The 14,165-nt window shown below is 40.8% G+C and overlaps 1 protein-coding gene across 5 annotated transcripts in view; it reads right to left on the bottom strand.

Annotated features, from left to right (window-relative positions):
• Nucleotides 1–14,165, bottom strand: part of PPP1R9A (protein phosphatase 1 regulatory subunit 9A) — a 187,915-nt gene that overhangs the window by 44,175 nt on the left and 129,575 nt on the right. For all 5 annotated transcript variants that reach the window (XR_013216747.1, XM_077268155.1, XM_077268153.1 and 2 more), the window contains exons 5-6: nt 10,683–10,787; nt 4,655–4,790 (exon numbers count right to left, since the gene is read on the bottom strand). Coding sequence is in view for 4 of the 5 variants with exons in the window: in XM_077268155.1 (XP_077124270.1) it covers nt 4,655–4,790; nt 10,683–10,787 (241 nt within the window). In the remaining variant the exon portion in view is untranslated. The remainder of the gene's footprint in view (nt 1–4,654; nt 4,791–10,682; nt 10,788–14,165) is intronic.

A 14,165-nucleotide genomic window follows, 5' to 3' on the forward strand; every position in this document is an offset into this window, starting at 1 on the left:
GGACAATTAGTAGAAGCAGGGAGGAGGGACACTGAGGAGCTATCAATCAGGTAAATTTTTGGAGAATTAGTAGAAGACCTGCAGTCCCAGGACACAACTCAGGGATGCCAATATTTATAAAAATAGACAACCCCAAAAATCAAGCTTGTGCCACCCTTGTTTGAGAGCTACCCAGAAACATGTAGCTGTCGATGAATCCTATCAAAATGGGAAGAGTCCAGACCACCTTTACAGTATAAAATATAGATCAGGAAACACACAACGGATTGGGATAATGGGTCAAAAAAAAAAAACGAGAAAAAAGAAAAAAAAACCCGTTGGTAGCAGAAAAGACATGACAGAAATGAGCAGATGACATTAATAATCCGGGCTGCGTCCCAGATGGTGCGGTTCATGTGCAGTTCAGGCTGCTGCAAATCTGGAACTAGTCCAGAATCGTAGAAAAATGACAAGACGTAATAAATAAAATACATAAAATATAACAAAGCTCGAAATGTGCGCCAACCCTGTTTCATGACGAAGTATGTTCCACCTGCATACAGATAATGTTCCACTATCTTCAATGGCTCTTACATGCAAAATCCTGCAGCTTTTAATATATGGTTATTATTATATTCTTGAATTCGACTCTTTTTTTTCATTCTGTTTCCTAAAAAGGTTCCTGGAAACCATCAACAAGTTGCAGTGAATTGATCTTGCATTCTTCTATGTGTCTCGAGTTAGTACTATGTCCTGCCTACATGGGCTGTAATAATAAGCCCTGGACAGGTCTAATAACACATATGAATATCAAAGAGTCGGCCCTCCATTTTAGAAACATCGTCGATATATTGACGACCTGTTCCTGACATGGGTTCTACAGAAAAGACTATGGAATGTGTCTCTTTGATTAACAATAAAGGCATGAATCTTAATTTTACAGCACACTTATAAGAAACATAGATTAATTTTATTAGACACCACACTAAAAGGAGATTTATTAATTACCCCATATTAAAAATGTACCATGCCATAAAAAAAAGTTCTGTGGGTAAATCAGAATAAAAAGAAATATGACAGAAAAACAGATATAAGTTCAAGAATAAAAAAAGGACATAGAAAAGTTACAGAAGAGAAATCCACACTGGATGTTAAGAGAGCAGATAATAATGTACTTTAAATACAGAGGTCCGATGTCTGGGGTGGAAATAATAATAAGAAAATGTATCAGAATATATAGGAAATGTATCAGAAATGTACAAAAGATGTATCGGAATATACAGAAAATGTATTGGAACATACAATAAATGTATAGAAATATACAGCAGATGTATCGGGATATACAGGAATTGTATCAGAATACACAAAAGATGTATCAGAATATACAGGAAATGTAGTGGAAAAACAGGAGATGTATCATAAATCTCATGAAACATATTGGAATGTTCAGCAAAAAAATGTATCGAAATGTTCTGGAAAATGTATAGGAAATTTCAGGAAATGTACAGTTATATGAAAAAGTTTGGGCACCCCTATTAATCTTAAGCTTAATGTTTTATAAAAATTGTTTTTTTTTTGCAACAGCTATTTCAGTTTCATATATCTAATAACTGTTGGACACAGTAATGTTTCTGCCTTGAAATGAGGTTTATTGTACTAGCAGAAAATGTGCAATCTGCATTCAAACAAAATTTGACAGGTGCATAAGTATGGGCACCCTTATCATTTTCTTGTTTTAAATACTCCTACCTACTTTTTACTGACTTACTAAAGCACTTTTTTTGGTTTTGTAACCTCATTGAGCCTTGAACTTCACAGCCAGGTGTATGCAATCATGAGAAAAGCTACTTAAAGTGGCCACTTGCAAGTTGTTCTCCTGTTTGAATCTCCTCCGAAGAGTGGCATCATGGGCTCCTCAAAACAACTGTCAAATGATCTGAAAACAAAGATTGTTCAACATAGTCGTTCAGGGGATGGATACAAAAAGCTGTCTCAGAGATTTAACCTGTCAATTTCCACTGTGAGGAACATAGTAAGGAAATGGAAGAACACAGGTACAGTTCTTGTTAAGGCCAGAAGTGGCAGGCCAAGAAAACCATCAGAAAGGCAGAGAAGAAGAATGGTGAGATCAGTCAAGGACAATCCTCAGACCACCTCCAGAGAGCTGTAGCATCAACTTGCTGCAGATGGCGTCACTGTGCATCGGTCAACTATACAACGCGCTTTGCACAAGGAGAAGCTGTATGGGAGAGTGATGCGAAAGAAGCCGTTTCTGCAAGCACGCCACAAACAGAGTCGGCTGAGGTATGCAAACGCACATTTGGAGAAGCCAATTTCTTTTTGGAAGAAGGTCCTGTGGACTGATGAAACCAAGATTGAGTTGTTTGGTCATACAAAAAGGCGTTATGCATGGTGGCAAAAAACACAGCATTCCAAGAAAAACACTTGCTACCCACAGTAAAATTTGGTGGAGGTTCCATCATGCTTTGGGGCTGTGTGGCCAATGCCGGCACCGGGAATCTTGTTAAAGTTGAGGGACACATGGATTCCTCTCAGTATCAGCAGATTCTTGACAATAATGTTCATGAATCAGTGACAAAGTTGAAGTTACGCAGGGGATGGATCTTTCAGCAAGACAATGATCCAAAACACCGCTCCAAATCTACTGAGGCATTCATGCAGAGGAACAATTACACTGTTCTGGAATGGCCATCCCAGTCCCCAGACCTGAATATCATTGAACATCTGTGGGATCATTTGAAGAGGGCTGTCCATGCTCGGCGACCATCAAACTTAACTGAACTGGAATTGTTTTGTAAAGAGGAATGGTCAAAAATACCTTCATCCAGGATCCAGGAACTCATTAAAAGCTACAGGAAGCGACTAGAGGCTGTTATTTTTGCAAAAGGAGGATCTACTAAATATTAATGTCACTTTTCTGGTGAGGTGCCCATACTTATGCACCTGTCAAATTTTGTTTGAATGCAGATTGCACATTTTCTGTTAGTACAATAAACCTCATTTCAAGGCAGAAACATTACTGTGTCCATCAGTTATTAGATATAGGAAACTGAAATAGCTGTTGCAAAAAAAACAATTTTTATAAAACATTAAGCTTAAGATTAATAGGGGTGCCCAAACATTTTCATATAACTGTATTGGAATGTACAGGAAATATACCGGAATGCTCAGGAAAAAAAATTAGAATGTTCAGGAGATGTATCGGAATATACAGGAGATGTATCGGAATGTACAGGAAGTAGATCAGAATATACAGGAGATATATGGGAATGTTCAGGAAAATGTATCGGAATATTCAGGAAACTATTGGAATGTCGAGGAAACTGTATGGGAATGTAAAAGAAACTGTATCGGTTTATTCAGGACAGAGTAACTTTTACGTCTATATAAAGTCCACAGTTATTTGAAATTCGTAGCATATTTCATACATACGGTACTTTCCATTGCTCCAACAGGATAAAAAGTTTTTAAAAAATCATCACTACTCCCATTAAGTGTAAAGCAAAACCAGCCCCCATGGTGGGGAGTTTGCTCTCCCTTTAGTCTTTTTGTTAGCGTTAAGGTTACTAATAGTATTTGCACACTGAATTTTTGGAAGTTTTTCTGAAGCAGGTCTGCTAAAAAAGCCTGAAAAATCTCTTCTTAACTGTCTCCTATTGGTCCTATATTCAGTTGTGTCAGCATTTTTCTTCCACTTCAGATTTTCTTTAAAAAAAACACCAGGTTGGAGAAAAAAAAGTATATGTCACTTGTATAAAGCAGCTCCTGGTGGAATCCACACCCAACTGGGTACTGTGCAAGCAAAAGGCTACAAAACATGCTTCAGGAAGAAAAAACTGCAAAAATGGTAAAAAAAAACCAAAAACACCTCTTCAAAACTGCTTTTGGAACTTGATAACATTTTTAAAAAACAAAACTCCAAAAAGAAGGAGCATTTCATGAGGAGGTTTCTGCTAGAACACTCTTTGGTTTTGACCAAAGGTGAGCAGATAGCCCAACGCTTACATCTGGTTACACACCAATGGCTTCTATATGTGTGGTTCTTCCACGTGCACTGGTGCAAAAAAAATAACTACAGTGCTTTCATTTGCTGTAGGCAAAAAAAACCTTATGACATTAACAGCTATATTATATGCAATGCGTGGTAAGTGATCTGTTCGATCACATGTCCATGTTGTGATATTCACCACGGAACCACACGGATCAGAAAACACAGCCGTCTGATGCTACACGTCGATGAGAATGGAGCTGCTCTGCAGCCTCGAGGCATTATATGGAAAAAGACATTTTGATACATGTAAGGTAATAAGAATTCAAAAAGTGAGAAAACCAATAAGTGGGTAATAATATGGAGAACGCCGTGAATCCTGCACTATCACATATAAAAAGCCACGGCATGGATCACACGTAAAAGCAACGGTTACGAAACTAAATAGTAAAAGCAACGGTTACGAAACTAAATAGTCGTGAACGACCAGAGGTGACGGAATGTATTATTAACATCTTGTGATGTAAGGCGGCTTATTTTACACTGTTTGATAATTTATTACACTTCCCGTGCTGGATTATATTACTGGTATTTACATCATCTCAGAAAACCCCTTACATTTTAAATGAAATATATCACAAAAAACAAAATTACTACTATTATTACCTCATCATCGTCAGCGTCATATTGTGCATAGTGCTGTTCAAGCATCTCCCTCTGACGACGCTCCTGCTCCAGAGTCTGGCTGATTAACTGGGCAACCTCACTGACCTGTCCGGGTTTTTCACGTCCAATAATAAATCTGTAAAATTAAAAACACAAATGTTAATATTCACAAAATAATCCAGACCCCTATGTAAATGAGTATAACTACTATACTACTGCTCCTTTGTACAACAATATAACTATTATAATACTGCCCCTATGTACAAGAATATAACTACTAGAATACTGCTCCTATGTACAAGAATATAACTACTATAATACTGCCCCCTATATACAAGAATATAACTAATATAATACTGCCCCTATGTACAAGAATATAACTACTATAATACTGTCCCTATGTACAAGAATATAACTACTATAATACTACTCCTATGTACAAGAATATAACTACTAGAATACTGCTCCTATGTACAAGAATATAACTACTATAATACTGCTCCTATGTACAAGAATATAACTACTATAATACTGCCCCCTATATACAAGAATATAACTACTATAATACTGCCCCCTATATACAAGAATATAACTACTATAATACTGCCCTCTATGTACAAGAATATAACTACTATAATACTGCCCCTATGTACAAGAATATAACTACTATAATACTGCTCCTATGTACAAGAATATAACTACTATAATACTGCCCCTATGTACAAGAATATAACTACTATAATACTGCCCCTATGTACAAGAATATAACTACTATAATACTGCTTCTATGTACAAGAATATAACTACTAGAATACTGCGCCCATGTACAAGAATATAACTACTATAATACTGCTCCTATGTACAAGAATATAACTACTATAATACTGCTCCTATGTACAAGAATATAACTACTATAATACTGCCCCTATATACAAGAATATATCTACTATAATAGTGCCCCTATGTACAAGAATATATCTACTATAATACTGCTGCTATGTACAAGAATATAACTACTATAATACTGCCCCTATGTACAAGAATATAACTACTATAATACTGCTCCTATGTACAAGAATATAACTACTATAATACTGCCCCTATGTACAAGAATATAACTACTATAATACTGCTTCTATGTACAAGAATATAACTACTATAATACTGCTCCTATGTACTAGAATATAACTACTATAATACTGCTCCTATGTACAAGAATATAACTACTATAATACTGCTCCTATGTACAAGAATATATCTACTATAATACTGCTCCTATGTACAAGAATATAATACTGCCCCCTATGGCCAATAATATAGCTGCTGTACAGCTTCCCCGGCAGGGTGAAGCAGCACGCTATGTATCTCACAGGTAAATAATGTAAAATTTTAAGTCTAATATAGCAAAATGCAATCAGGCACTTGAAGGACGGACATAGATGTAGCTCGTCTGTGGACAGTAAGTCATTCATTTGCATTACACATATAATAAATGAAAAGCACTTAGACACAAGAATGTGCCACTAAATCACATTACACCCATGGGTCATAAAGCTCTCAGCGGCTGCGCTGCTAATTAAGACAATTGGCATTCAGCTGGAATACTCCCTAATTGGAAAAAATCACCTTACTTAAAAAAAATATATATATAAAATCGATTTCCCAGCAGGGTCTGTGCCAGGTGTAGCAGGCGCCGGCCTCTCCATTAGGATATGAATGGATGCATTTCATTATAGCAGAGTATTGAGCTCCAGGTTGTCACTCGGCCAACTCATTTCTAGAAGAAGTCTCTGACTCCGCGGCCCGAACCGCGCTCAGTGTGTGTGCAGCGCGCCAGGACACAATTCTGATATCTTCCTTGGCTGGAAGTAGGTTGAGTAGTAGGACGGATCTGCCTTAATATTTCTGCTGTGTGACAGTCACTGATTTGTAAGTTACTTTTATCATTCCGGAGGGAGAAGATCCTAATTATGTAAGAAAACCGATTCCAATAGAATCGCAAGTAACAAAATGCGGTTACTCAAATAGATCAGGTCAGTATCCTGATGATTACTCACTTTATTGATATCCTGAAAGCTGAAATCCCCTTTTTACAAAGCTAAATATGTGCTCAGAGCGGTTGTCATTGCCCTTCCCCCACTCCTACAGTTAGGTTATATAAAGTGCAAACATAACTCCATTTCCAATGATTGATCTACGTCCCCCATTAAGCTATGATCTAAGGAACATCGGGAAACCGCTGGGTGTCTTGTACCGAGAGGGGTATAATCCCCCTTAAATATTCCCTCCATATATATAGATTTCCACCAACAGAACATCAGTACAAATAGCGATCAAAATATCAAAAAAAATATATAAAAAAAAATGGCGACTCAAATTGAACGTATAAAAACTAAGGAGAACTATAAGTCAAAAGAAAGCCAAGATAGATTTTATATAAATAATCAAAAATTTTTTATTGAAAAATTAATTACATAAAAAAGTATATACCATAATCATTACATAAATGTGATGAATCCAAAGGTGCATCAAAATCCAAGGCATATAGAGCACGACACTGCTGACCTGTAACAAGGTGCATCTAACCTATTGCTATCAAATCCAACCACCACTGAATGGGCTGTGACACTGTAATTAGAGTATAATCAGTGAGTTTTCCTGCATATAACTTAGTCACAAGCCCAATAGTAGTCAGATTAAAGGTGCATATTAATAAAAAAGACATAATTACCCATGATGGTACAGCAGAGTCGGCTCCAGTGCCAAGGGGTTACCCCAACGCGCGTTTCGCGTGCTAATAATAGCCTCGCTTCCTCAGGGGGCCCCTGAGGAAGCGAGGCTATTATTAGCACGCGAAACGCGCGTTGGGGTAACCCCTTGGCACTGGAGCCGACTCTGCTGTACCATCATGGGTAATTATGTCTTTTTTATTAATATGCACCTTTAATCTGACTACTATTGGGCTTGTGACTAAGTTATATGCAGGAAAACTCACTGATTATACTCTAATTACAGTGTCACAGCCCATTCAGTGGTGGTTGGATTTGATAGCAATAGGTTAGATGCACCTTGTTACAGGTCAGCAGTGTCGTGCTCTATATGCCTTGGATTTTGATGCACCTTTGGATTCATCACATTTATGTAATGATTATGGTATATACTTTTTTATGTAATTAATTTTTCAATAAAAAATTTTTGATTATTTATATAAAATCTATCTTGGCTTTCTTTTGACTTATAGTTCTCCTTAGTTTTTATATATATAGATTTCCGTCTGGGATGTGCTGGCGAACAATTATCATCAATGTACCCACAGTGGGAAAGGAACCAGGGGTGGATTATCTGTAACGGAGAAGGATATAACAGAATACCGCCACTATGAGACAGATACCAGGGTGTCACCATTGTGAGAGAACAGTTACATGAGGCATCACTATTACAAGAAGGACAGCTAGAGGAGGTATCACCAACACAAGAGGAATAGCCTCAGGGGGTATCACCAACATAGGAGGGACAGCTACAGGAGGTATCACTAACACCAGAGGGTCAGCTACAGGAGGTATCACCAACATGGGAGAGACAGCTATGGGAGGTGTCACCACCATGAGAGACACAGCTACAGAGGTATCACTAACACCAGAGGGTCAGCTACAGGAGGTATCACCAACACAAGAGGAACAGCTGCGGGGGGTATCGCCAACATAGGAAGGACAGCTACAGGAGGTATCACCAACATAGGAGGGACAGCTACAGGAGGTATCACCAACATAGGAGGGACAGCTACGGGAAGTGTCACCACCATGAGAGACACAGCTACAGAGGTATCACCAACACCAGAGGGTCAGCTACAGGAGGTATCACCAACACAAGAGGAACAGCTGTGGGGGGTATCACCAACATAGGAAGGACAGCTACAGGAGGTATCACCAACATGAGAGGGACAGCTACAGAAGGTATCACTAACACCAGAGGGTCAGCTACAGGAAGTATCACTAACACCAGAGGGTCAGCTACAGGAAGTATCACTAACACCAGAGGGTCAGCGACAGGAGGTATCACCACTACAAAGCGACAGCTAAAAGGAGGTATCATCACCATGAGAGGGACAGCTACAGGAGGTATCACTAACACTGGAGGGTCAGCTACAGGAGGTATCACCACAATGAGAGACACAGCTACAGGAGGTATCAACACTACAAAGGGACAGCTACAGGAGGTATCACCAACATGGGAGGGAAAGCTACAGGAGATATCATCACAATGAGAGACACAGCTACAGGAGGTATCACCAACATGGGAGGGACAACTACTGGAGGTGTCACCATGAGAGACACAGCTACAGAGGTATCACTAACAACAGAGGGTCAGCTACAGGAGGTATCACTAACTCCAGAGGGTCAGCTACAGGAGGTATCACCAACATGAGAAGGACAGCTACAGGAGATATCACCACCATGAGAGGCACAGCTACTGGTTGTATCACCAAAACAAGAGGGATAGCTAATGGATGTATTACCACCACAAGAGGGACATCTACAGTAAGCATCTCCAACACAAGAGGGATAGCTACAGTAGATATGACCACCACATGAGGGACACCTACAGGAGGTATCACTAACTCCAGAGGGTCAGCTACAGGAGGTATCACCAACATTAGAGGGATAGCTACAGGAGACATGACCACCATGTGAGGGAAAGGTACAGGATGTATCACCACCACAAGAGGGACACCTACAGGAGGTATCACAACCATGAGGTGGACAGCTACAGGAGATAACACCACTACCAGAGTGTCAGCTAGGCCACGTTCATACAGTCAGTTTTTGCCCTGTATTTTACCTCAGTATTTGTAGCCAAAACCAGGAGAGGAACAATCAAATGAAAAGTATAATAGAAACACATCATCACTTCTGTATTTATCTCCACTCCTGGTCTCGGCTGACAAATACTTGTATTACCATTGCAAGAGAACAGCTACAGGAGGCATCAGCACCACTTAAGGGACAGCTACAGGAGGCATCAGCACCACAAGAAGGACAATTACAGGAGGTATCAGCACCACTTAAGGGACAGCTACAGGAGGCATCAGCACCACAAGAAGGACAATTACAGAAGGTATCAGTACCACAAGAAGGACAATTACAGGAGGTATCAGCACCACTTAAGGGACAGCTACAAGCGGCGTAACTGTCAGGAGAGGGGCAGTTTATGGAGTTATTACCACCCCGGGAGGGACAGTTACTGGAGGTGTCACCATAGAAGGGACAGTTACCGGAGGCGTCACCTCGCCCAGTAGACGAACAGTTACCACCATGGGTGAGACAGAAGTCTATCCACCGCCAGATTGATGCTTTTCATAGGCTGGGTATGATCACCTGAGGTGTATCCTCCACTACGGGACACATTGCCACTACGGTACACATTGCCTCAGTGCTCTCTAGAGTTGGTGTCTCGGGACCTCCGCCGGCTTTGACTAATAAGTAGCGAGCAGTTTGGGCGATGAGTGGCGTGTGCGCTGGATATGCAAACAATTTCCTTCTCTCATTTCCTGTCTCTTGTCCTAGGACTTGACGACACAATGTTCCAGCTTTTTGACTGCAGATTTTGCCCTGTACTCAGCAATATTCTGCCTGTGCAAAACATGATTTGTGCAAAGTCTGCAAAAAGCTAGAAAGCCTTCCTGGCCGAAACAAGCGCAATTGTCTTGTTTTGTGAAGATGAAGCCTCCATAGTAGGGATCTCACGTGGTTCCACCTTCATTACTCCTCACATTTAGCGATGGCGCTGAGCCCTCAGCTTCTGTGTAGGATCCTCACCAGATCATGAAATCTCATGAAATCAAACAATTGCTGCTGGGTTCTTACTGGGACAATCAATGGGGCCCCTTGTGTTCGCCTGCATTTTTAGGGATCCCTCCGACAGTCCTATTAAGTCATCTCCCATCCACCTGACATCTTAGTTATTAAGACCCCAGCCAGATTATCGGTGCAGACAGCGGAGCCGCCCTATAACAACAAAACATCATTACCTGACTTTTCCTTTGGTGTTTCGAAGAATGGTGGCTGCAAAATTTTGGGTGACACCGACCAGACTAATTCCATCTACTTCTAAGATTTGATCGTTGACAAGAATCCTGGAAATGTAGAAAAATAGACATAAATGAACATGGTAAAAACTAAAAAAAAAAAAAAAAAGGAATGTTCATTATTGCACACCCTGATAACATTTTGTTTGTCTGCAAGTGTCACGGGGGGAGACCACTGCCAACTTTTATACCCTAAATTCAATATTAAACCAGTAAGCTCACAGGCTCCCCCTAGAGGTGACTGCAGGCGGACAAAAGATTAATATTTCTATTTATGACTATATGGTGGTGGTTAGAGCTGATGCAGAGCTCCAAACCCTCTGCAAAGAAGACCTGCCATAATTATGATTTTGTTTATTACCTGGGGTAAATCCCACTCTTCTCCTGAATCAGGCGCTGTCTTTCTTTTGTTTCCACGCCACTCCATCCCTGAGATATGGACCCTTCTTCTCTGTAATTTAGGCAACTGAGCGTGGGCTCCACCGAGAAAAGCTAAGGACCACACCCACTTGACTTAAAAGACTAGATTTGCATACATAGAAGAGAAGGCCTTATCTCAGGAATGGAGAGGCGTAGAAACAAAAGAAAAACATCGCCGGCTTCAGGAGAACGGCGGCATTCACACCAGGTAAAAACCTTTTTTTTTTTTTAATACATATTTTGGTCCTTGAATTGCTCATGATCATCCAAAGATGGGGCAAAAACAATTAACTGTTTAAATATTAAAATAAGCATTGCTTACTGAATCACCTGCTAGTGCGGGGCCACATCTCTGCAACTCCCCAGCAGGGACCACTGCAGGCAATCACAGCCTTTGGCGTTCTCATTTTGTCTGAGACCTGTGATTGGCTACAGCGGTCACATGTTCTACCGGGGATGTCACTGCTGCACTTCACAAAGCATGGCAAGGAGAAGCAGAGCAGACAGGGGCTTCCATTTTAAAGCATTATCTGCCTTTGCCTAAATTTTGGACAATCCTGGACAATCCCCTTAACGATATATTAACCCCTTCATGACTTTGGGATTTTCCGTTTTTCCGTGTTGGTTTTTCGCTCGCCTCCTTTCCAGAGCCATAACTTTTTTACTTTTGCATCAATATGGCCATGTGTGGGCTTATTTTTGGGGAAACAAGTTGTACTTTTTAATGACATCATTGTTTTTAGCATGTTCTGTACTAGAAAACGGGAAAAAAAATCCAAGTGCGGTGAAATTGCAAAAAAAGTGCAATCCCACACTTGTTTTTTAATTGGCTTTTTTACTAAGTTCACTAAATGCCAAAACTGACCCACCATTATGATTCTCCGGGTCAGTACGAGTACATAGACACCTAACATGACTAGGTTCTCTTTTATCTAAGTGGTAAAAAAAATTCAAAACTTTGCTTAAAAAAAAAAAAAAAAAATGCGCCATTTTCCGATACTCGTAGCGTCTCCATTTTTCATGATCTGGGATCAGTTGAGGGCTTATTTTTTGCGTGCCGAGCTGGCGTTTTTAATGATAGCATTTTGGTGCAGATACGTTCTTTTGATCGCCCATTATTGCATTTTAATGCAATGTCACGGCGACAAAAAAAACGTAATTCTGGCATTTAAATTTTTTTTCTCGCTACGCCGTTTAGAAATCAGGTTAATGCTTTTTTTTTTTATTGATAGATCGGGCGATTCTGAACGCGGCGATACCAAATATGTGTAGGTTTGATTTTTTTTTAAATTGATTTATTAATTAAAATATGAGAGCAAGACTTCAGCTTACTGGTGACCAGTACACTCAGGAGCAGCGCTCAATGTCAAGCTGGAGCTGCTAAAGGAAGTAAGAAATGATGGGGGAAAATAGGCAACTATGTAAAAAGTAAGGACAATATCAAACTCTAAGGCTACTTTCACACACAGCATATTTGCTGCGTATTTTTACGCGCGCGTATTTTGCTGCTGCTTTACCTGCGTTTTTTTACGCAGGCAAAAAACGCAGCTGCTTTCACACACAGCGTTTTTTGCTGCGTTTTTTGCAGCTGCGTTTTTTTCAGCATTGTGTACTGAAAATAAAGTTTGTTTGAAAAAAAAAAAAAAGGGGAAAAAAAAAAAGTCATTGAGGTCATTTCCTGTCTTTATGACTCAGAATACAATACACACTGGAGTTAACATCATGTCGATTCTGCCAGCTGCAATGGCCTTGAGCCAAAGACGCCTCAGCAAGCGGAACAGACATCAGCTGGGGTTTACTAACCCCACTGTCACTAACCCCAGGTTACTAGGGCAGGCGTCAGTCAGACGCCCCCCCTCGTAACCCTGTACGGTAAGGGTATGTTCACACGATCCTGATTTCAATCCTTTTTTTTCAGGACAAAAACCGCAGCTCTTGGCAGAAAACGCAGGTGCGTTTTTGATGCGGTTTTTAGTGCGGTTTTTTATGCAGTTTTCTCTGCAGATTGTCTGTGTTTGACACAAATAAAGCTTTAACCAGTGGGGGAAAAAAAAAAGAAATGATGTCATTTCCTTGTCCAACCCTTTTCTTCTTCCATCCTCCATTTTGGGACTAAACACCAAAATGAGTGGACGTGTTTTGAATGACAGCGCTCCGCAGAGTGCTGAGCGTAGGCCAGATCACAGCCCGCGGATCCAGCTCTATCTAGCTATTTAAGTCTACGTTCACATTTGCGGTCTGCGCCGCAGCGTCGGGCGCCGCATGCGTCATGCGCCCCTATATTTAACATGGGGGCGCATGGACATGCGTCGCACTTGCGTTTTGCGCCGGCCGCATGCGTCACTGCAGCGCACGTATCCGGCCGCAGAGGACGCAGCAAGTTGCATTTTTGCTGCGTCCAAAATCAATCAAAAAAAGGACGCATGCGGCGCACAACGCAAATGTGAACATAGCCTAAGTGCCACGTATTTAAGTGCCACGTATTTAAGTGCCACGTATTTAAGTGCCACGTATTTAAGTGCCACGTATTTCAGTGCCACGTATTTCAGTGCCACGTATTTCAGTGCCACGTATTTCAGTGCCACGTGCCACGTATTTCAGTGCCACGTATTTCAGTGCCACGTATTTCAGTGCCACGTGCCACGTATTTAAGTGCCACGTGCCACGTATTTAAGTGCCACGTGCCACGTATTTAAGTGCCACGTATTTCAGTGCCACGTATCAAAGTGCCACATGCCACGTATCAAAGTGCCACGTGCCACGTATCAAAGTGCCACGTGCCAAAGTGCCACGTGCCACGTATCAAAGTGCCACGTGCCACGTATTTAAGTGACACGTGCCACGTATCAAAGTGCCACGTATCAAAGTGCCACGTGCCACGTATTTAAGTGACACGTGCCACGTATCAAAGTGCCACGTGCCACGTATTTAAGTGACACGTGCCACATATTTCAGTGCCACATATTTCAGTGCCACGTGCCACGTATCAAAGTGCCACGTATCAAA

Source organism: Ranitomeya variabilis, chromosome 6 (assembly GCF_051348905.1).
Source record: "Ranitomeya variabilis isolate aRanVar5 chromosome 6, aRanVar5.hap1, whole genome shotgun sequence".
In the NCBI taxonomy this organism is placed as follows: domain Eukaryota; kingdom Metazoa; phylum Chordata; class Amphibia; order Anura; family Dendrobatidae; genus Ranitomeya; species Ranitomeya variabilis.